Raw genomic sequence first — 23,418 nt, 5'->3', positions numbered from 1 at the left:
CGTAGTAGCACTAATATTACTACTATTATAATATTACTAGGCATTTATACTTTTGTAAGTTAACCTATACAACTAGTCTCTCTCTATACTTATTAAGAACGTTTAGCTACTCTCTAGTATAGATACTATCTACCTCTATATTTACTAGCACTGTAACGTTATACATAATATGTAGTACGCTATAGCTATACTACTAATGTCTAGAGAGATAGAGAAAATAGTATATAGTTATTCTTAATAAGAGAACATATAAAGCTATATTAATAATACTATCTAACTAAGTAATATTATTATAGGCGCTTACTAAAGAGAAGAGATAAGAACTATTAACGTTAGAGGCGTTACTATAATATTTAGTAAGAAAGATATCTAGATCTCTCTACTAATTATAAAGCTACTAATCTATAATCTTAAAGCTATATAGAATAATCTAAAGAGAGCGCTTATAATAATTAAGAGCTAGCCTCTACTTCTTTTCTTATAGCCTCTTATATATAGTAGTAGTCTTACCTTTAAAATATAGAATATGTATAAATAGAACTACTATTAGTATAAGGTACGTCTAAGATAATACTCTATATTACCTTTGCTAATCTATATTATTATAGATATATATAGATAAAGTAAAAGACTTAAATTAAGAGTAGGTATACAAGATATATAGTGTGCGAGATAAATATAGTAAGATTATTTAAAATGTTAGAGAATAGCTATAGATACTTATATTAAAGCCTTTGTTAGCACTAATTAAAAGAAGAAAAGTAGATATTAACTAGAACAATACTAACGTAGCAAAGAAGCAGCTTAGCAGCGTTAAGTATAATAACTTTATATTATATAGTAAGAGTAGAATAAGATTAAAAGGTATATACGTACTAATAATAGCTAAGAAGTATTAGAAATATTAGAGACAACCTTAACTATAGAATATAAATACTAAGAATATAGTAGAGAATAGTTAGATTATAGATAGCGTTACTATAATTATTTCTAAAGATTACCTATTAGCGCTAAGCCTATATTAAGAAAAGTCTATACGTCTAGAATGTTAATATACCTCTAAAATATTAGTACTATAACGTTTTAAGTAATAAAATAGTCTAAACTATAATTCTATACGTTAAAAACTATTAAATTCGCGTTTAAAATAAGCTTCTAATGTTTTTATATATAAATTTAGCTCTTTAGAAAGACTATATTATTCTAAAGTTTAATAGTCTCTTTGTATATATATAAAATTATAAAAAAGTCTATAGATAATGTTATTATTATATATATATTATATAGAATAACATTTATAAGCAATTATTTTATAGAAAAGGTAAAAAATAACGTCTAAAACGCGCTAAAAGTACTCTAATATAGCCTAGAACGTTAAAAAAATTATGCGTAATATAAAAATAGTACTATAATATCTATAATAATATATTATTTCTATATATAGGTGTTAGTAATAATGCTATATTCTATGCTGTAATTATTAGCAACAATATAAGACTACTAGTAAACTTTAGTAAGGTAGGCTGTGCGTTAGGTTATGTGTTAGGGGCGATTTTAGCGCGAAAACAGTCTGACTGTCAAACTTGGGGTTAGGAGCTCTACTTCACTATCACGGACCTGGTGCGTACGCGTTCACTCTTCACCAACCAGACGCGTTACAATGCACACATCCGCGACAAATTGGACCAAATGATCTATGACGCGAGGATCTATTTGGACAAGAATACTTCAATTGTCTCTCACACAGGTCTGCCTACCCGGATATCCATTCCCAGCATTCCAACTCACCTCATCTCGTTCCATCCCGTCATCATTTCCTAGTAAGCCCGTCAAAACTTCAATCTGGTTGTACAATATGTGCCGCCAAAGTAAATATGAGATCCTTCCCACTCTCTGATCTAGAAAGCCGCTGGAAAGGAGCCTCTACGACAACGTCAGTACAACACTATGTAGCTCTAGGGATATGTCAACATACTCTCGTCCTGCAGCTTTCGCGACACATTGGCACTCATCGAAGTCCTAGAGCCTGCTGTTAGTGAGCTATCGCCAGAACCCCTTGGAGTCCCCGTCGTAGAAGTGTCAATACCTTGGCCCAATCTCCTCGCTAGTTCCTCTCTGAACGCCCTGTTAGGTTCTGGTCGATCATCGGCTTCTGATTTTGCGGAGTAAGCGGTACTCCATCCACTAGCTCCTGACACTGGCAGACGGTTACCAGCGTCCCTGACTTGAGCTCGCTCGTGCTCTTCTACCTCGCGACTGTGTGCTGTTTCTTCGTACAATACCTTGCCCGCTTTCGCGTTACTACTGTCATTTTTCTCTTCAGCTGCCACACTACGTAGTTTGCGTGGGCCAAGGATTTCGCCAAATATGGCGGCCATATGGGGTGGTCCTGCTGAGCGTGGTGGAGGGGGTCCAGGTGGAGGAGGTGGTCTTGCTGCTGGTGGAGGCGGAGGTGGAGGTGGAACTGGTGGAGGGGGCGGTGGCGGCGGTGGTGGGATTGGGGGAGATGCCGCTTGCTGGGGAGCTGGCATCGGTATGCTTTGTAAGAATTCGGGTGAGAAACGATTTGGTGGCGAAGGAGCACGTATTGCATGCGACATAATTGGCGACGACGATCTCGAAGAACCCTCTGATACATCCGAAGAAGGAGGTGTATCTGCGTATGAAGGCATAACAGGAGAAGGAGGCGTATCCGGGTATGGAGGTATAACAGGAGAAGGAATGCTCTCTGGATATTGAGCGACCATAGTTGGAGAAGGAACGCGCTCTGGATATTGAGCTGCCATAATAGGAGAAGGAACGCTCTCGGGATATTGAGCTGCCATTACAGGGGAAGGGCGTGTGCCCAGGTACGGCACTTCATCACGAACGGGCTGTTCATCATCCCCTCCATGCTCCAGATAATCATGGTCGAGATGATTTCCATAGCTCCCTGGCATCGGCGAACCTGGGGCTTGGTCGTAGTAGCCTGCTCTTGCACCATGTTCAGACACCGGAGGCTGGGCTGGTGGCACATACCAGTCTTGCTCTTCCGGAGCAGGGGGTTGCGCATACCAGTCGTGCGCTACTGGAGCAATTGGGTGTGTACGATTGGGAGGAGTATTGGGCCGGATAGGTCTGCTCGGCCGTCTTGGAGCCGGTGGAGGAGCATATTTCGGAGCAGTAGGGGCCTGAGAATCGCGAGCCACCGGAGTTGACTGGGGAATGTGAGTTCCACCAAATGCAGGAGGCTGGGCACGAACCTTGGGAACCGGCGAGCTACGGTTCTTCTTCCTGTCTTCCTCTTGCCTTCGTTCCTCATCCTGCCTTCGCTTCTCATCCTGCCAGTGCTTCTCCTCCTGCCTTTGTTCCTCAATTTGCTTTAGCTTCTCATCTTGCCTTTGCCTCTCACGAAGCTCGTCTTGTTCACCGCGGGGAGTCCCACTAGCCGTAGGGGGCTGAACACGAATCTCAGGAATCGGCGAGCTACGATCCTTCTTCCTGTCTTCCTCTTGTCGTCGATTCTCACGATGTTCGTGTTCAAGTTGTTTCTCGTATTCACGGCGACGGCGACGCTCGTCTTGTTCATGACGATGGCGTTCTCTTGCTTCCTTTTCAGCAGCCTTTTGTTTCGATTCATCGCCCCGCGTCTTTTCAGGCTTCCGTTCGGCCCATCTGACACGCTCTGGTTCGCTCTTTCGTATTTTCTCCCTCTCTTTCCTTTCGCCTTCTCGCAGTCTGTCGCTATAATCTTTCGCATCCGTCTTCTTCTTTCTCATCCCGTCAATGGCGTTCTCCAATGCGCCTTTGGTCCGGTGGCCTGCTTCATGCTCGGCTTTGATGTGCCTATAGGTGGCCATGATGTGATCCCCGAGACCCATGCCTATGCCGCCTTTGCTTTTGTACTCGGGTAAGCTACCGAACGGTGTGCCATCCGGTCCTTTCTGCTGCCTTGTTGGAGATCGCGATGCGCCTATGCGACCTGGACGATGATCCGGTTGTTTGGTACGCGAACGGTCACGCCGATGTGAGCTCCGGTGTCCTCCAGACTTTCGACGATGAGATCGATGGGGTGTACGAGATCTTTTACGTTCTGTACAGTGTGCTTCCTTGCGTCCACGAGATCGCGATCGGGGACGAGGATCAGGAGCCAAATCTTCCCATGATGTTTGATAACCGCTGCCGCCACTTCCAGGTCGATCTTCAGCCCCATGCAATGGAGCGTCTGCCCTTCGATGGCCATCATGCAAAGTATTTGCTGGTCCTGCACCACCGGTCATATGGTACTCGGAGTCATCGTTGTGAGGGGGCTCGGTGACTGGGTCGCGAATGTCTCTGCTCCGGTCGCGTCGGCGTGATCTGGAGCGTCCACCCCGTGAGCTGTGACGGTGTCTTCCACGATCGTCATCCCTCGATCTAGAACGGTGACGACGGTGTCGATGTCTACCACTGGATCCATGACTGTGTTCATCACCGTGCCTATGCCTACGGTGCCTCCTATGCCCATCCTTCCCACTTTCGTCCATATCGCGTCCCTTCCTATGTCTCCTGTGCTTCCCTTCTTCTTTCCCCTTCCCCTTCTCTTCTTTCCCCTTCTCCTCTTTGTAGCTGCGATACAACTTCACACCCTCAACCACAGCTTCGATGACCAATTTTGCACCACTTTTCTCGTGACGTTCAGAGACCAGGTCCTGGACTTTTCCTTGAACTTGCTTGCGGTACGCGTCGTTGTCAGGCATTGGTAGTGCTCAGGTTGCGCGTGCGGGTACATAGTCGGAAGTGAGTAAGTTGGGTTATGAAGGGAAAGCATGTGAAGCGGAAGGGTTGTGAATGTGATGATCATGGGCTGAAGTGGCAGTGAGCGGACGCCGCTGCTGGGAGGGTGGTTTGGGTTATGGAATGGAGTGATGGGCTAGCAAACGCGGTGAATGTGTGAAGATGATGTGGCGTGAACATGCAATGAACGAACGGGGTTCTGTCATGAATGGAAGTGCAATTGCGAACGAGATCAAGGTCTATTAGCCAGCAATCAGGATAAACACACCGATGCTCGATCTGTGGTGTAAGAGAGTCGAAGCGCTGAAGAATTGAGAAAGGGGTAGAGTTGATCTTATTAGAATTACGATACTGAAGCAGAAGTGGACTTCCCAGAGCTTAGCTCGTCGATTTCTTCTCGATTGTATTGTTGTGTCGTTCTCAGTAGGCGCGTCATCGCAGGTATCGCAGTCGTCGTGCTAGGAGTGTTCCAGAAAGACACTCCAGGTCCGCATGTTGGCCAAGTCCGAATGCCAAAACGCCGTTGGTATGCAGCCCATATCCATGTCCCTCAAGCCGTCTATGCTCCTTGTTCCCATCAAGATCATCCTCGTCCCTGATTTCACAGTATTACCACCCCCATTGCCATGCCCGTCCATCTTCCTATGCGTGCACCTACTCCTTCTTCTTCGCTTCGCCCTTTTTCACCCTGACGCCCTTGCCTCTGAAGTCGTTGGCGTCTAACGCATCTGTCTTCCCCAAGCCAAGGTCTTCAGCCTCCTTCTCTAATTGTTGCTTCTGTTTCTTTGCGGCCGCGTTGAGCAGGTATGGTCGGATGAGGAGGTATGCGCCCACGATAGCGATGATGCGAACCCAGCGCTGGGCGGTCATCTCTTCGAAAGACTTGATCGAGTTGTTGACCAGACGGTCCTTCCACTCGACCACGTTGTCAAGTACGTAGTCCATCTTGGCTATGTGATGTTTGTATTCGCGATTGTAGTTTTGTTGCGCAGTAGTGTGGAGGAGCGACGTCCGGGTGCGATTACGGCTTCGTTGGAGGGTGACGCGAGAGAAGTGTTCGGTGACTTTGTCGATAGACGGATGCGTGTGGAATTGTGCGTGAAAGGCGATGTTGACGAGGAAGTAATTGCGCGCAATAACAATAAATCACTCAAGCGTGGACCCCCAGGTGGCAGAACATGGGCGGTGACTTTCTCCCCGGTCATCACCGAGGCCCCGCTATTGGCCCGCGTTAGGCGCGTCGCGTCACTCGTCTGGCCGGCAATTACACGCGACTGAAGTTCAACCACGAGGCGATATGGCGTCAAACGATGATGCCAAAGCAGAGCGCGAAGAGGTAGGAAGTCTTTTGTCTGAATTGATAGTCAGCTTGGGCTGACAATATGCACAGCGGCTCAAGTCAGCCCTCTGGTACTCAATCGGCCAGTTCGTTGACGAGAAGACGTTGGAGAACGACCTGAATGCAACACCTCAGTTCATCGGTGCGCTTACTGAGCTTGTATATACCCAAATCGGTACGATCAACCTCGAGCCCTCAGATACTGCTTAGTCTACAGGGTGCTAACGCCATCACAGCAAATACAGCCCGCGACCTCGAAGTCTTCTCCAAACACGCCGGTCGCAACACAATCAATACGGACGATGTACTACTACTAGGAAGGCGTAATGAACAATTACAAGGCTTGCTGGAGAAGGAGCTCGAGGATATCAGAACAGCAGAGGGCAGGCGGGCAGACGGACAGCCAGTTGCTCGCGCACAGCCAGCCGCGGCAGGGAAGAAGCGAGGTCGGCCTGCTGGTACTGGCAAGGGCAAGGCGAAAGCCTGAATATACTCGGGGAATCATGTATGGACATGCCTGAAAGGTTATTGCGCTGGGAGTTTTGGAGTTGTGGTATGATACCCTCAAGCACGCCTAGTGAAGGCATACTCTGCACGTACATCTCGTGCAAACAATTATGATCGGACATTTTACGAGCCAATAATCAAAACTACGATAGTCATGCTCAACTACTGACTTTGTCTGTGATTGAGACTACTCGGTGCGGCCAGTATGACACCCCAAGGCTAGCCCCTGCATCCGAGGGAAAGCGCCGGTACGCCAATCGTTCGTCAGCACGCCGCGCCTTCCAAACCCGTCGTCCCCACGCTCCATCTTCTCACCACCACTGCATTCGTCGAGATGTGTTATTCAGCCGTAGAAACGATACACAGGCGCACGAAAGCGATGAAACGTTTGCTAATGACTCTTTCCATAGGCTAATTGCATTAGATCATTGTTTGTGGATGCTACGCTGTTCATCAGATGCAGTGCCTTTATCTGCATTGTCCGCACTTGAATTGTTACAGCAGTCAAGCTCCGCGTTGTTTCTTTGTTATAATCACTAAAAGGCAGGTCCTCTTTCTTGTCGCACTTACAGATCTTCCACATGTTCGCCTCCACCATGCACGCCCCAAACCGACCAACGTCATTAGACGTGGCTTCCATCGAACAGGGGAGCTTACCTTCACCAGCTCCAACATACAGCTCTACGTTCCTTTCGTATACCGCTCCTCATACGCCCCAAAACGCCAATTTTGGTTCAGCACCAAAAGGTGGCGCTTCAAACAACCCCTACCATCAAGCCACGCATGAGTCGCCTTCTTCGATCCCGCGTTACAACAAAGCAGCTTCAAAGGAGATGGAGGAAGCTCAGGTCAAGCCCGACTACCAGGACACAAACCACCCCCACTTTGCGCAGTCTTTTGTACCGGGTTTCCCAACCTCACTGCCTGCACTGAGTCGAATGCCGCGAAAATGCATCCTTGTGCCGTGGGTACTTTTCGCCATTTTTTTCCTCATAACGCTGTGGTTCATTTCGATCTTAGCTGGCGCACGGTTCCTCTCCATCATCCATCCGACATTGCCAGTATCTACAGTGCAGGAGATTCATATCTACGTCAATGGAGAAGTGCTTCAAGGGAGCATCTCTGTCTCTACTGGAACTCTCGCATTGCCCGCGGACACTGTTACTTCCACTGCAAATACTCCAAGCCCAACAGCACCAATATCCGAACCAATGCCTGACACTGGCAAGGAAATGGACGGTCTTTCTACGGTGCTTGAAGGACGCACTGTACCAGCGCCTACAGGTTTCATCTTCAAAAGACGAGCCCCATGAGAAAGACATTTTCTGCGACTGAGGTGCTGCCCCACTCCAGGCGCCGGAGCAGCGCGTCATGAAGTGCAGCCTCATCAAAGGAAGTGAACTGTAGATTGCTTTTGCAATGAAAGTCGTTCACATGATTCATAAGCAGTCTCAAGCACATGTTACTCTGGTTCTTTCAAACCACCGACTACTGCATCAACGCAGCCTTGTGAAATTTCTCCGGGTATCACAGAACCCGTCAGCTGCGTCTACGGGCTTCGGCAACAAGAACACCGAAGTTTTCATGTTCATCGCGACTCGCTGCAGGATCGTGTTCCCAGCGAACCGCTCTCGCAGTGTTTTGAAACATGCGGCTGCACAGTTGAAACGGATTCGCTAACCCAAAGTAGCGAGACTGGAAACGCTCGCTTCCCAGCTTCTCCACCACCATGCCCACCCAATCTCGGATGGTGCCTGTCGCATAAACAAGCATCGCGGACAACGCCCAAAAAGGGCAGACTAGCACTTCATCTAGATGTACTGCTGGCGTGTCGCTTCTTGGCATCTGTCAAGGCGATGTCGTTCCCGTTGCCAGTGGCTGGGATAGCGTGAACGGGTGTCATGGAGGATTCCAGGCGGTTTGTCCTGATCTCCGGGACTATTAATCTCATGCCAGGCGCCTAAGACAGGGAATAGATCTGCGTGGGGTGAGTACAAAAGCTGCCGTCGTCCTGACTTCTCCAGCTCATCATTCCATCAGGCCAGTCCTTTCTTGCACAACACTCGTTCCGGTTTTTGCCAACTTCATTCTTTACACTACATTCATTTCGTGATCAGGCATCACTAGCATATCTTTGCATATCCAGTCACTGTACATATCATACCGACGACACAACTTTGAAACTTCAAGATGTTCACCAAGGCCGTTTTCACCAGCGCTCTCCTCTCCGCCGTCTCGGCTCACCAGAACCTTCACCAGCTCTGGGTCAACGATGTCACCCCCGGTTACCAGGTCGGCATCCGGATGCCACCTTCCAACAGCCCCGTCACCGACGTAACCAGCGACGACATTGTTTGCAACGTTGGCGGCTCCAAGGTCCCCTCCGGTGTCGAGACCGTTGCTGCCGCTGAGGGTGACACAATCAAGGTCCAATGGGACCAGTCCGGCCACCCAGGTCCTATCACCCACATGCTCTACGGACCCGTCGACGATGCTGCCCAGGCTACCGGTATCGGTGCCGGATGGTTCAAGATTGACGAGCTCGACCAAGTCGGCGGCAAGTGGGCCAACGAGATCATGGGGGAGAACAACATGACCCACGAGTTTGCTCTTCCTACCGGTCTTGCTAGCGGTGAGTACCTCCTCCGTTCGGAGATGCTGGCTCTCCACAGCGCCCAGACCGTCGGCGGTGCTCAGTTCTACATTGGCTGCATGCAGCTCAAGATCACTGGTACCGGCAGCGAGGGCTCATGCACACCTACCATTGAGCTCCCCGGCGCCTACAAGGCTGAGGATAAGAACATCTACATCCCCGACATCTACAACGGCTTCGACGCGACCACCTACAAGGCTCCTGGTGGCGCCGTTGCTTCCTGCGGTGGTGCCGGTGGTGCTAAGCCATCTGCTCCTGCTGCTAACTCGACCGTCCCTGTCTCTTCTCCCGCCGCCGCCGCCTCTTCTCCCGCCGCCTCTTCTGTCGTCGTTGCCGAGACCAGCGCCGCCGCTCTCCCTACCCTCGCTCCTGCCCGCCCCTCGATGAACGCTACCATCCCCAGCGCTGCCCCCGAGGCCCCCACCACCTTCGCTACTCTCGTCAAGCCTTCTGCCGGTATCGCTGCCCCCACCGGCGCTGTTCCCTCCGGAACTGCTGGTGCTGCTAAGCTTTGGTACCAGTGCGGTGGCCAGGGATGGACTGGCCCGACTGCCTGCGAGGGCACTGCCAAGTGCGTCAAGCAGAACGACTTCTACTCCCAGTGCCTCGCCTAAGGGAGAGCTTCTGAGATAAAAATGGCTATGAGATTAATCGGGGAGAAAGAGATGAACTGGAAACTTTGATTGGAGACACCTTCTTGATGTTCATGTATATACCTTGACTTTGCAATTCTACTTCACATTACTTATTGTTCAAACCCTTTTCTGAAGCATGCGTGACGTAGACCCCCCGTGGCACGGATTTGCTGACGTGAAGCAGAGATGGCGGGCTGAGACGCGGCCGTTGCACAAGAGGAAGGAGCGTCATCAACAGGTGGCCGGACGGGAAGGAACAAAGGAAACTTCTTTCTTGTTCGAGAACGTCGGACGTCCGGCCCCTGAGTGACGTCTTGCCATGGGTTGATTCTTTTGCAGTCGCGGACGATCAGGTCGAAAACCAAAAATAGTGCCGAATGCCTGTCGCGTGTGGGAGAAGGCTCGATTCGCAGGGCGGGCGGAGGACGAACAAGCGGCGGCGTTAGTGCATGTTTCAGATTAACCTTATGTATGGCAGGCCATGGTGAGCTGTTTGTACCACCACGGCGCGCCGTGTGAACAGCTGGCCTGGCGGTGCGGCTGCATATGCACAGCAGCCAGGCATGAAGGGGGCGACGTCATGCAGCGTGTCAGAGTCTGAACTGTCACGGACTTCGTCTTCCATGGCCGGCCGTTGTTGGTGACGGACGGGGGTGGAGGTGTCGCTGTGGCTCCTCAGTGGCTTCCCCGAAGTTCAAGGCCGCGGCCAGGGTGCCAGGGTCGTGCTCCACTCTCTCTAATTCACCAACCCACGTCGCTGTCCCGCTCCTAATTCCCCATCACCACCACAACACCGCCGCGCCTCCCGACTTGTGCCCCGACGCCCGAGCCATACTACGTCTTAATCTCTATTCTCTACACACGCCCACGCTACACGTTCCGCACGTCGACGGCAGCTGCCTTTCAAGATACCCTCGACCGACCCGCAGTAGCCTACACCGCCAACCCTTGCAAATATGGCGGACAAGACCGAAAGACCCACGAGCTCACACAGTTCCGACAAAGACGGCGTAAGCAATGCCTGTTTGAATCTGGCGGCAGCGGAGAGCCTCAGTGTGCGAGTTTGCTAACACGCGTGCGGCGGTGTAGGACGACTTCGAAGACGCTTCTGAGATTACCCCTCGCCCCGACTCACACTCCGAACGATCGCAGTCACGGTCACGCTCCCTCCTACAGCGAGAGTCTTCCAACTCCACCGTACAAGCCGGCAAACCAGTCTCGCCCAACCCTGCAGTGCCAAAACTGCCCAAAGAGGAGAGCGACGATAGCGAGGAGGATGACGACGATGATGACGACGACGAGGATGAGGACGAAGATGACAGCGACGAGTCAGAGAGCGAACCCGAGATCGTCAAAAAGCCTACCGAGACTGCACCGGCAGCCAAGTCACCACTCTTGACTGGACACAGGGTCTCAGTCACCTCAGACATGGACGATGTGTCGTTGGATAGTGGTGAGTACACCTACTCTGTTTGGCATAATCTAGGGCTATGTGATGTGCGCATGCTCGGCGAATCATGCTTCAAAAGCGAGGGCGCCCCGCATTCACTCACTCCGTAGCCACAAATGCGTCATGCGCAAATGCATGCTGAGCGCAGAACCTGAGCTGACTCCCTACAGAAGGCTCCAAGGCTGCCGGCATACTCCCCAAACTACCACCGCGAGACTCTCGAGACTCCACAAGCTCCGCGAGTGGCCTACAAGGCCTTTCAGGCACAATGGCACCCGTAAAATTCCCCCCTCCACCCGCCCCGCCCGCTGTACAAGAGAAAGAGAAACCCGCGCCAGCACCGACGACCAGGAAGCTCACAGGCCCCTTTGCGTGGCTTTCGAGGAATAGTTCCAGCAAGAAGCCCGAGTCTCCACCCACAGCTACAACAACTGCCGAGCGACGTCATACTGGGGCATCTATTGCAACCATCGGCAGCAATCCTGAGCTCACTTTGAGCAGGATCGAAGACGAAGGAGACATGGGCTCGAAGAACAGATCAAGCCAGGGCAGCCTGCGAGATCGCTTCAAGATTCTGCGGATGAGGGAAGAAGCGGGCATAACACTGGATGACACAACCGGAGATGGCAGTCCAGCAGCAGCATTAGCATCGCCAGGCCTCGGTCTCGGCATTGCCAGCCCCACCCCTCTAGCTGAGGAAGAGCCAGGAAGTCCTCCAGCGCTCGCAAAGCAACCTACAATAAATCCCAAGTTGGCCCCCGGTACTGCTTCTGGTTTCGCCGCTGGTCCGGCAGGAGATGCGGCTGAGCCTGTCGACTGGGACCTATGGCAGTCAGTGGTCAATGAGGGCCCAGCCGCAATCGCGCGTACCAGCTCCGAAGAACTGAACCGCGCCATCGCCAGCGGCATCCCTCAAGTTATCCGTGGTGTTATTTGGCAAGTGCTGGCGCAAAGTAAAAGCGAAGAGCTGGAGAGCATGTACAGGGAGCTAGTCGCTCGTGGAACAGACAAAGAATACATGAGCGTCAGAAACAGCACTGTCAGCACCGGCCAAGCCAGTGCGAACGGAAAGGACTCCGTCGCTTCTTCCTCGTCTTCTGTGCATTCCGACTACTCGAGCCCGGCCACAACAGCTGCTAGCACGACTGCACCATTAGGCTCGCCATCACTCACGTCGGACGAAGATCCCATCAAGGTACAAGCGAGGCTTGCGGCGGAAAAGAAGCAGAATGCAGTCACCATCTCGAAATTAGAGAAGGTCATCAAGCGCGATCTCGGAGCCCGAACGAGCTACTCCAAGTACCTCATGGCAGCTGGGCTACAAGACGGTCTCTTTGGCATCTGCAAAGCCTATGCTCTGTACGATGACGCCGTTGGTTACGCTCAAGGCATGAACTTCATCGCCATGCCTCTGCTTTTCAACGTAAGCTATCACCCTTGTGATAATCGTCGCTTTACTAACTTCGGTAGATGCCTGAGGAAGAAGCTTTCAGTCTTTTCGTTACGCTCATGAACAAATATCGTCTGCGCGACCTCTTTGTGGCTGATATGGCTGGACTCCATCTGCATCTTTACCAGTTCGAACGTCTTTTGGAAGATCTGGAGCCCGCTCTCTACTGCCATCTTCGGCGAAGAGAGGTCAAGCCCCAGCTTTACGCAACGCAATGGTTCCTCACGTTGTTTGCATACCGATTCCCGCTGCAGCTCGTCTTGCGCATCTACGACCTGATACTCAGCGAGGGTCTTGAGTCTGCTATCTTGAAGTTCGGCATCGTACTAATGCAGAAGAACGCCGAAACGTTGCTAGGTATGAAGGACATGTCTACCCTGACCCAGTTCCTCAAAGAGCGGTTGTTCGATGTCTACATCGACAAAGCCCCGTCGGCCAATTCCATTCTCGAGAACGGCTTCTTCGGTTCGACGGCCGGTATCGACAAGGAGATTTATCGCGCCGATACCCTCGTCAAAGATGCCGTTTCTGTCAAGATTACGCCGGAGATGCTCAAGCAATACACCGCTGAGTGGAAAGAACAGCAACGTGTGGAAAAGGAGCGCGAGACTGAACTTCATGGATTGAAAGACAAGGTCACGCATTTGGAGCAAAAGGTTCGGTCTTTGGAGCATCGTGCTGAACAGTCCGACATGGAACATGTCCAGGTCGCTTCTGAGCTCATCAAGACCAAGGTCGAGAATGAGAACTTCGCTGAAGAAAACGAAACTTTGAAGACCAAGGTCTTGGAACTACAGAAAATCGTCGATACCCAACCTGCCGAGGTTGAAGCACGGCTGAAGAGCGAAATGGAGACTGTCATGCAGAAGAACATTGTCGTCCACAACGAGAACCGCAACTTAGAAGACTCGATGGCCGAGATGGAGAAGGAGTTGGTCGATGTCAAGATGCAATGGGCTACAGTAAGTTGCAACCCAGTTCGATGTTGCGCACTGCTAACCAGTCTTCTAGATCAACGAAGAGCACGAAGCGCTCAAGCAAAAGTGGAACAACATTTCGCAGATGATGAAGTAAGCCCGATAGTGGGCTCATTTTTGCATCAAAGGCATCGGGTTGACTTGCATACAGCACGCAAGCGCCGCCACCCGTTGGGGATCAGATCTATTCTGTCGCGTCGATCGCCCCTTAATTCGTTTCTAATGTCTATATACATGTCCGCCCCGCACGATACTACTTCTTGCGGGGCCTTGTTGCGCGTTATGCTTTGGCATCATCAGTTTCGCATCACTATCTATACCTGTGGCTTGATGGGACGGGTGGAGATGCCTTCACTTGGATACGATCAGAATTGGACAGCTCGCATGGCATGGAAGCAAGGTGTTTAGGAAAGTGGCGATTGAATAAGCATACGTCTATCTCTATAGACTCATGGAAGGTGTTTCTCGCTATGTTTCGTTGGCTTGTAGTATCTTATGACGGAAGCCTAGTTTGTTAGATCATCAATAGAAGCACGAAATGATTTAGCAGGTATGCACATGCTTGCTGCCAGCGAATGTCATAATGCTACAAATATCGTTCGTGCAGCTTTCGACCTACTATCCTTGTCATTTGCTACTCAAGCCGTGGCCTTCCAAGCACAGCACATTATCAGTCCATGCCGCATCGGGAAGCCACAGTGAAGCACTAGTCTTCGCTTATCTTATCGTGAACCCTGCAGGAAAAAGTTACCCAACCCCACAGTCATTCTGCAACTCAGATCGACGACGATACAATCGCAATTGAAGATGGCCGAACAAGCAACAGAAGAAGATATCCTCCTCGCCAAGCGCATCATTTCGGCGGCAGAGCGTCACGATGTGCCGGCGTTGACCGTCCTGCTCAAAGATGGCTCGGCAAACGTGCAAGACCCCACAGCAACAGTATCAACATCACCACTACACGCAGCAACCGCAGCATGCGGTAAGGCTGAAGACGGAAAGGAGGCTGGCGATGCCGCCATCCAAACCGTAGAGACCCTCCTCCAAAATGGCGCCATCTGGAACGACCTCAACAAGGAAGACGAGACACCAGGATGCATTGCCCTCCGCCTAGGCCAAAAGAAGATCTACGAAATGATGGTCGAAGCCGGTGTCCGCGCTGAGATCCTCTTCGCGCGCCTAGAAGCCCTTGGCATGGGCGACAACGACGTGGAGGAAGCATTCGAAGAAGACACCACCGAGCAGCCCGCCGCCAAGAAACAAAAGGTCTCCGCCGAGGACGCCAAAGCCGTGGAACAAGTCGTCGAAGAGAAGATACTTGACGACGTCTCCCTAGACAACAAAGCATACCTGAAATCCCAACTCCGCTACAAACCTGGCATTCTCCTCGACGAATCCGACAACGCTGTCATGATGGACTGGGAAACGCAAATCATGCAACGCCACGCCGAGACCCTTATCCCCAAATCCGGTCTTCGGACTATGAATGTAGGTCATGGTATGGGTATTGTCGATACGGCGATTCTCACGCATGACCCCGCGGAACACCACATCATCGAAGCGCACCCGCAAGTGCACCAGCGGCTGCGTGAGCAAGGCTGGTACGACAAGCCCAATGTCAAGATCCACGAAGGCAGGTGGCAAGATATCTTGCCCAAGCTAGTGGAGCAGGGCGTTGTGCTAGATGCGATCTACTACGATACTTTTGCCGAGGATTACAAGGCGCTCAAGGAGTTTTTCGCGGAGTATGTGGTTGCGCTTTTGGCCAAGGACGGAAAGTTTGGGTGGTATAATGGGCTCGGGGCTGATCGCCAGATCTGCTATGATGTTTATACCAAGGTTGCTGAGATGGATCTGTACGAGGCGGGCTTTGATACGCAGTGGGAGGATATCGATGTGCCGAAGGGACTGCATGGGAGTGATCAGTGGGAGGGAACTAGAAGGCCGTACTGGACGATTGATGTTTACAGGTTGCCTGTCAACACTTTCGTTAAGTAGATGGCGGGTAGGATGAGGGTGGACACGTTTATTACACAGCACGTCAGGCCCTACGAGAACACGAACCAAAAGTACTGCAATGATGAATGACGCAATGAAGTGTATGTCGAGCAACTACCTTATTTCCTTTATCTCTCGATCCAACACTATCCCACAGTCGGCCTGGTCGTGCACCGGCGCACAGCATCAGTACCAGAAACAGCGATGCCCTCACTTCATACAAGCATAAAATTGAACACCCTTGAACCTATGTTGATCTTAGGTCTTCTACTTTGCCCAACTATAACTCAGTGTAGTCTGCAGACCTGTTCAGGTTATTCGTAGTATAACGTGGGCTGTTGTTCCTGGGGCGAATTCGCAGGCAACGATGACGTAGCGCTACTAAGCTCCGGGTGTGTCGTCGTTGACGGCTTCGTCGGAAGTGGGAGGCTGGCTGGCTGTGACGGGGATATCCTGTTGGGCAGCTTCCTCGTCGGCCGGGACGACTTGGATGTTCGAGCCGGAGAAGTCATAGAATTCATTTTGGTCCGCGGGATATGCTCCTTGCACCTCTGGGGGATGCTGGTCGTTTGGTATAGCACGGGTAATCTGCAATTCTCCGTTTGCATCGAGAATGTACCTTGGGTCATGGACTCCCGCTTGACCTGGCAGGAAGTCATCGACAGCGGGTCCATGTTCTGCGTTTATGTTCTCGTCGTCGCCGCGCTCCTCATCGTCTTCACCGTTGTTTTCCCCTTCCTCGTCACCATCCTCATCATTATCTTGCGGGTGTGGAGTCGGAGGCGGAGGATGAGGATTGAACTGATCGAACAAAATGCCCTGGTTTTCGAACAACTCGATGCGATGCTGATCCAAAGCGTCTTCGCGGGGCCCGTGAGGAAGCATATTGACAATAGCGCGTTGGTCAGGAGTCAGATGTTGCAGGACTTCCCACTCAGGATCATTTCGCGCATCACCTTCTTCCTCGTCATCTTCATCGTCATCGTCAGCCTGACGCTGCGCCTCGTCTAGTGCACGAGCACGCAGGACTTCTTGACGACGAGTAAGACCTTCACGACTGAGGCCACTATCACGATGGAAGCCGTCTTGGTTGTATCCTTCCTCGTCGTACTCCGCGGGTCCATATTGCGGGCAGCCGTGCATTCCAGGCCAGTTCTCGCCGCAGATGTAACAGAATGAGTTGCCGCACTCGCAGGTAATGTGATTGCATGCCTCGGCCAACTCCACGGTTGCGCCGCAAACGAAGCACTCTTGGTAGCCCTTCTCGTTCGCAGTCTGCTTGAACTTCTTATCGTCTTCGTTCTGGTCGCACTTGTGGTTCTGGGTCCCTTGGTCGAGCAACGTCCTGCACTTGACACAGGTCAACTTTCCGCACTCTTCGGCTTCGCAGATGGCATATGTAATTTTCGAATCGGGGTCTTCGACGTGGTTTCCGGGGGGTAGGAACTTCGCGCAAGCTGGATTTGCGCAGTATGTTCGGAATCTGTTCAAGAGTTAGCTTAATTCCCATCTGTTGCTCTCACGTCGAACTGATCAGTTTTTTATTCTTTTAGGACTTACTTTGCCAGGATCGTGTACTCGCCCTGCTGTTTCACCTGGTACGCCCAAGAAACCTCCCAGGGCAGATAGTCCTCATATTCGTCTAACACAAACATAACATCGCAGCACTGCGGCGGGTATAGACTCTCGTTGTTTGTCGCATTCTCGAAAAAGCTCGCGAGATCGTCGGCGCAGACCAAATGGCGGCGGCATGGAGCTTCGATAAGTAGTTCGCTTTCGCTCTCCTCGGTGCCGCAGATTACACAGCTCTTAGACATGATGGCTGATTTGGTTGGAGTATGGTGTGGATTTCTTTCAGTTAAAGAGGGCTGCGAAGGTGATCGTTCGAGCGCCGTGGTAGAGTGGTAGAGTGAGTTCGGTACCGAGCGCGAAATAGTTCAGGCGTGTGGAGATTATGTAGAAACAAGGCAGCACGTGGTGTGCGAGGCGAGTGACTAATTCACAAGGGTAGGGTTTACGTCCAAGTTGAAGTGAATGCCGACAGACTTGGACCCGGCTAGCTAGTCCTGAATGCGGTGTGAAGGAAACCTTGTCCCTCTTCACATGTCCTGATAACGCAACGACCGATCAGTCCGATCGCAGTTAATGACCGTTGATTTGAAGACAGACGGCATCCACAGAATGGCAAAAAAAACCCGGTTCCTTATTGCTGTACGATATACGAGAGAAAGATGACGCGACAAAACTTGCGCAAAAGGGAAGAAACATGTAAGTTGATGAAAGCTAGCTGAAATATCAATAAAACCACAGCAGCTCACTGAGAAGACATATAAGGGAAGTGCATCCCGATATCAAAGCTCGAGATGCCCATAACGGGAATGCCAGGCAGCCATCGGCCGGGCGCAGGGGTCGACTCGCAAAGCCATGTGTGCAGCCTGGAAAAGACCCACACAGTGCGATGGCTGACTATCCAGGCAGATTCTATATAGGGAATGATGAAGAGTCCGAGGTGGCATCAGGAATGTGTGGTGAATGACAGGGTCCAGAAATCGGGACGCGACGTCACGTGGAATTTTAGCCGGCCTGATCGTGCACGGATGCACAACATCGAATCGAGAGACAGCGATGCCCTTACCTGTCTCCTTCCAACGCACAACGACACATCTACGCCACCTCATGTCTCGCACTACGATAACGTCGATTGATTTGCCGCGTCTTTATCATGATAAAAGTGGCCCATCGCTACATGCATCGACAAGTGGAGGATTTGGTAAGAGTTCATAAGTTCTTGAACTGAGAGAAGCCCAGGACGATAAGTTGTATGTACAAGAAGATTAAACTACGCGACACCCCTACGCACGGCACATGCGTCCGTCTTTGCTGACCTTCCAAGCCTCACTACCAACACCCTTGAGGATGTAGAGAACATCCTTAGGGTCGTACTTCTTCTTGATGTCCTTCAGCTTGTCATAGTTCTTGCCAAAGAAGGTCTCCTTCCAGTTCGGCTGCTGGAAATCTGCCTCATTAAGGTATGAGCCACTGCCCGGAGTAATGGCTTCAATCTTAGGCATGAGCTCGTTGGTCATCTTCTGCTGAGCTGCCTCCATGGTGGCCCAAGGAGCGGTGGAATCCCAGTTTGTGATAAGTTGCAGCTGGATCATGGCGTCTCTCCATGCGGGCAGTACGCCATTGTCGGCGACTCCAGCGGGCTTCTTGTAGTTTGCTGAGCTACCAGCAAGCAAGACGCCTTCTGCGGCAAGCTCTTGGTAGACCTTGACAAGGTCGGCGGTCTTGTTCTCGACCACAGTTCGGGGAATGAGACGGCCACCAAACTGGTATCGGTTGACTTCGTATGCGCCGCGTGGGAGAGGGCCCATGTAGCGATCGAAGTGGTCGCGGTAAGACAGCTCGCTGTAGACGATTGGGGGCGTGATGCCGAGATCTGTAAGAGCTTTGGCATAAGGCGCAAGCACCACGTCCTTGACGTAGGCAGCTGTTGAGTCCCAGACGGTGACGGGCTTGATCACAATGTACTGAGTGCTGACCAAGAAGACGACCATAGCACCAGCGTCGATCATCGCTGGCAAGAGCTCAATCAGCTTGGCAGTTGCTGCGGCGTACTTCTCGGGGGTGGTGGACGAGGCGAGAAGCTGCATAGCAGCACCACCAACCTGCTTGGCTGGGTATGCTCGTACAGTCAATGAGAGGACGATAGCATATGTGCCACCACCACCTCCGCTGAGAGCCCAGTAAAGGTCGGCGTTCTCGGTTGCTGAAGCAGTGAGCATCTTGCCCTCAGCAGTCACGACCTCGAAGGACAAGGTCTGATCAGCAGCAAGCCCGAACTCAGTGCTGAGCACCGAGTGTCCACCACCTTGGGTAAATCCTCCTGCTAGACCGACAGTAGCGCATTCACCAGACACAACACTCATGCCTTGCTTGTGCACTGCCTCGAGCAACTCGTTGCCCATCACTCCAGCGCCAACGGTGACCGACGGGCCAGTGTAGTGCTCATCGGACCAGTCGCCGAAGGCGATGTTCTTGAGACTTTGGGTCCAGATGGCTAGAGCGCCGGCTCCGGTAGATCTTCCAAGGAAATCATGCCCAGTGTTCCGCACAACCACACGAATTTTCTGAGCTTTGGCGAACTCAAGAGCAGAGACGACATCCTCAGCCTCGGTAGCTTTGACAGAGTACGAAACGTAGTTGCCCAGAGTGCACGGGATGCTCCTATCGGAGAATGGATCGCAGCTCTGATTGGCAAAGTACGACTGCATTATCGAGTGGGAAGACGGGGTGCTGCCAAGAGTATTAGAGTTCTACCCCAACATGTAAACGGAGCTCTTGCACTTACTGTATCAGCGGGTTGAGCCATGATGACTTCAATGCGTCGCAAGCGTCGGCATCGTATGTCGGATCGTGACACGGGGAGCCAATTGGGACAGTGGCTACGAGCTTCCCGTTCACGGTCGAGTTCAGTGTCGACCACGCGTTATCGGATGGCCAGTCGGCATCGCTTGGCAGACGGTAACAATCCTGGGCGCTTCCAAAGCGAGCAAGGAGTAGGGCTCCAAAGAGCGCAGCGTTGTCGATGAGCCTCATCTTGTCTTGAAAGTGCTTGATGGCAGTGATGAATACCAAGAGCCTTGTCCCGACCCTCATATATAGCCATTGTTCCCCTTACTATCGTTTTCGCATTGCCACATGCTATTCTTCTCATCTCGGAGACCATCTCAAAGAAGAAGACTTAGAATATGTCTGCTTCCTCTGTAGGTTACAACGCCGACAGAGTCCACTTGAGACATTGTGCCACATGCCGATATCAATGCAAGGAATAGCCATGCACTGGGCTGGAAGCCGGCGAAAACCTCGTGCGGGAATCGATGGCCGCACGCGAGAATGACTTACTGCAGGGCAGAGTGGGCCAACCGATGAATGGGGGATTCGCCGGGTGGCCTAACGCTTGGGGGTGGACCCTCAACGACGGATTGCTCGCTAGGATTGAGCTTCATGAAACCGTGGGATTCGTCCTCAGGCGACACAGTGTGGCGCCAGGAACCGGCGGGCGTGCAGATCTTGGCGGGCATTCGTCGTCTTGGAACGTTCGGAGGGAACCTCATTTCGGCAGCCGTGCAGCGAACGAGATGTCTAGGTGCGCACTGAGCAGCTGTTATCGCTCCACGTGCTCGCCCGCCTCCAGACCTCTGCCATTGCGCCATGCTCATCATCGCCCTTTCTGTCACATATTCGAAAGTCTAAAATTATCCTCCGTTGGTCATGGATGGTGGACGTTGTCGTTCAGGTTTTACCGTGGTTTTCGGTTGGCGTTTGTGGCGTTCGCAAGCCCATGACACACCGGACCGCACCCCACATTGCGCTGCACCGGCCTGAACAAGGCAAGACCCCTTTCTGGATGACATGCCGCCATCTCTGAAGGATGCTAGGTTCCGACCGTATATGCGCCAGCACTTCTTAACAAAGTTTGCGCTATTGGAATGCCATGGTCGGGTAGGCTTCTGCAGTCGGCACTTCATACCAATGACGGCAGCCACCATGGTAGCTACGACTCGTGGGTTTCAGTCCTGGGCCTTACAAGAGACGCACTATAAACCGCACGAGGGATCCCTGCGTTCATCATATTCGAGGATCACCTTCCGTTTAGAGGCGGAAGATAAATGGTGGAACCTGTCCCGCTGTCGCTTTACTTGAGACCTCCGCGATATCCTACGCACCCGTTACAAACTCGGGGGTCCGCCCATCTGTCTTCAACATTCGGATTGTCTTGCGCAAACGTGGCGTGAGAGCATCGACATGGCCTCTTTCATTCGCACATGCATGCTGTTGTGGCTCGTTACCATCTCCATGGTACATGCAGCACAGCAGCCAGCCCTGTCAAAGCTTCCCGCATGTGCTGTAAGTACCTTGCAGCCCAACTTCTTAACATTTCGCTCACCCTTGCAGCAACTGTGCCTCTTGAACGCTTTCAGTACGAACACCTGTTCTCCAACAGATCAAGCATGTATTTGCACGAACGATGTCTTCCAAAACAACGTAACGCTGTGTGTGAGCGCCAGCTGCACCATCCCTGAAGCTCTAGGTACTTGCACCTATCCCGACGGAAGAGAAAAAGAGGCTGACGAACATGAAGTTACGCGCAACATCAGCCTGACCACCTGCGGAGCCCCGGTACGGGATCGCGGACAAAGCTATGTGCTGTTGTCAAACGTCATGGTATGCATAGCTGCAGCCTTCGTTGCGATGCGTTTCACCTTCAAGGGCACCGTGTCGAGGATGGACTTTGGCTACGACGACTGGTGCGTGCTGGCGACACTCATAGCCGCTATACCCAGTGCCGTCATCACTGTTTTTGGCACTGTGAAGAATGGACTTGGCCAAGATCTCTGGACCCTGACACCGACGGAGATCACTCAGATGCTGCAATATTTCTACATCATGGCCTGGCTCTACTTCACGCAGCTTATGCTGTTGAAACTCACGCTACTGTTCTTCTACATCCGCGTGTTCCCCAGCAAAGGCGTTCAACGACTACTATGGGGTACAATCGTCTTCACCATACTCTGGGGTGTCGCCTTCATCATCGTCGCGATATTTCAATGCCAGCCCATCCAGTACTTCTGGACAAAATGGGATGGCATGCACGAAGGTACTTGTCTCGAAATCAACGCCATCACTGCATCGAACGCGGCCATATCCATCGCCTTGGACTTCTGGATTCTGGGTGTACCTCTTTGGCAGCTTTGGGGCTTGAAGCTACACTGGAAGAAGAAGGTCGGTGTAGCGCTTATGTTCTGCGTTGGTACCTTCGTCACCGTCGTCAGCATTCTGCGTTTACAAGCCTTGGTTCACTTTGCCGCTTCCTCGAACGTGAGCTGGGAGTTTTACGACGTCTCGATGTGGAGCACGATTGAAATCTGTGTCGGCATCATGTGGTAAGTTCTATACTCGTTCTCATATATCGCATCCATTAATGTTCCTACCAGCGCCTGCCTCCCGACCCTCCGTCTTCTCCTGGTCAGACTCTTCCCCATTTTGGGCGGCTCATCGGCACGCAGCCGTCAATACTACAACTACGGCAGCAACAACGAACTCAGGAACGTCAGTCAAAAGCACAAGTCGTACAACTTGAACACGGCTATATCGAGCCCTCGTTCAGAGTCGTTCGATACGAAAGTGGAAGATGGCATCAGAGTCAAGACCTCGTATCACGTGAAGCACAGCCATAGTCAAGGAGACACAGATGAGGCTAGCTTGGTTAGCTATGAGGGAAAACGGAGGCCATAGTTTTGCATCCGATATAGTAATGATCATGAGTATTTCGCACCACCTCACGTTCCCCGCACAAACACATGCTACCTAGGTACTTTGACGACTGCGTCTGCCGGTGCTGAAACCTATTCGAGACGAACTTTACCTTCAAACAGCCACTTGCCAAACGTAACTTTCCACACGCCTGGTAACTGCCGTGATCGACAGGTGCTGAAGCACCCACCTCTCGCGATTTCGGTTGACCCATCAAAGGGTAACGCAGATCACCGGAGTATCACCGACATCCTCGTGGAAGATCACACTAGTTCCACGTGTCGGCGATCTCTGTACGCGGTTGCGACAAGGTCTAAACGACGAACGGTCGGTG

At 51.6% G+C, this 23,418-nt stretch overlaps 8 protein-coding genes across 8 annotated transcripts; 5 read left to right on the top strand and 3 right to left on the bottom strand.

The window, feature by feature from the left end:
* Window positions 1-2,824: 2,824 nt before the first annotated feature.
* J4E88_006107 (uncharacterized protein) lies at window positions 2,825-4,438 on the bottom strand (the record flags this gene model as incomplete). The annotated part of the gene is given in 4 exon segments (XM_049399737.1): window positions 2,825-2,999; window positions 3,019-3,923; window positions 3,995-4,243; window positions 4,430-4,438. 4 exon segments carry the CDS (start codon window positions 4,436-4,438, stop codon window positions 2,825-2,827), a joined length of 1,338 nt encoding a protein of 445 aa, XP_049254750.1.
* Window positions 4,439-5,409: 971 nt separating this feature from the next.
* J4E88_006106 (uncharacterized protein) lies at window positions 5,410-5,700 on the bottom strand (the record flags this gene model as incomplete). Its single annotated transcript, XM_049399736.1, has 1 exon — window positions 5,410-5,700. One exon carries the CDS (start codon window positions 5,698-5,700, stop codon window positions 5,410-5,412), a length of 291 nt encoding a protein of 96 aa, XP_049254749.1.
* A 352-nt stretch (window positions 5,701-6,052) lies between these two features.
* J4E88_006105 (uncharacterized protein) lies at window positions 6,053-6,581 on the top strand (the record flags this gene model as incomplete). Its single annotated transcript, XM_049399735.1, has 3 exons — window positions 6,053-6,091; window positions 6,146-6,269; window positions 6,331-6,581. The coding sequence occupies 3 exons, from the start codon at window positions 6,053-6,055 to the stop codon at window positions 6,579-6,581; spliced, it is 414 nt and encodes a 137-aa protein (XP_049254748.1).
* Window positions 6,582-8,791: 2,210 nt separating this feature from the next.
* On the top strand, window positions 8,792-9,868 carry J4E88_006104 (uncharacterized protein; the record flags this gene model as incomplete). Its single annotated transcript, XM_049399734.1, has 1 exon — window positions 8,792-9,868. One exon carries the CDS (start codon window positions 8,792-8,794, stop codon window positions 9,866-9,868), a length of 1,077 nt encoding a protein of 358 aa, XP_049254747.1.
* Window positions 9,869-10,845: 977 nt separating this feature from the next.
* Window positions 10,846-13,863, top strand: J4E88_006103 (uncharacterized protein; the record flags this gene model as incomplete). The annotated part of the gene is made up of 5 exons (XM_049399733.1): window positions 10,846-10,899; window positions 10,979-11,342; window positions 11,510-12,762; window positions 12,810-13,751; window positions 13,801-13,863. The coding sequence occupies 5 exons, from the start codon at window positions 10,846-10,848 to the stop codon at window positions 13,861-13,863; spliced, it is 2,676 nt and encodes an 891-aa protein (XP_049254746.1).
* Window positions 13,864-14,573: 710 nt separating this feature from the next.
* Window positions 14,574-15,764, top strand: J4E88_006102 (uncharacterized protein; the record flags this gene model as incomplete). The annotated part of the gene is made up of 1 exon (XM_049399732.1): window positions 14,574-15,764. One exon carries the CDS (start codon window positions 14,574-14,576, stop codon window positions 15,762-15,764), a length of 1,191 nt encoding a protein of 396 aa, XP_049254745.1.
* A 381-nt stretch (window positions 15,765-16,145) lies between these two features.
* J4E88_006101 (uncharacterized protein) lies at window positions 16,146-17,581 on the bottom strand (the record flags this gene model as incomplete). Its single annotated transcript, XM_049399731.1, has 2 exons — window positions 16,146-17,247; window positions 17,325-17,581. The coding sequence occupies 2 exons, from the start codon at window positions 17,579-17,581 to the stop codon at window positions 16,146-16,148; spliced, it is 1,359 nt and encodes a 452-aa protein (XP_049254744.1).
* Window positions 17,582-21,575: 3,994 nt separating this feature from the next.
* On the top strand, window positions 21,576-23,066 carry J4E88_006100 (uncharacterized protein; the record flags this gene model as incomplete). The annotated part of the gene is made up of 4 exons (XM_049399730.1): window positions 21,576-21,677; window positions 21,726-21,861; window positions 21,913-22,714; window positions 22,766-23,066. 4 exons carry the CDS (start codon window positions 21,576-21,578, stop codon window positions 23,064-23,066), a joined length of 1,341 nt encoding a protein of 446 aa, XP_049254743.1.
* Between the last annotated feature and the right edge of the window lie 352 nt (window positions 23,067-23,418).

The sequence above is a fragment of the Alternaria novae-zelandiae genome (genome assembly GCF_023758075.1).
Source record: "Alternaria novae-zelandiae strain BMP 2774 chromosome Unknown scaffold_11, whole genome shotgun sequence".
NCBI classification, from domain to species: Eukaryota; Fungi; Ascomycota; class Dothideomycetes; order Pleosporales; family Pleosporaceae; genus Alternaria; species Alternaria novae-zelandiae.
The sequence above is the reverse complement of the archived record's forward strand: the minus strand, read 5'-3'. Positions and strand labels throughout refer to the sequence as shown.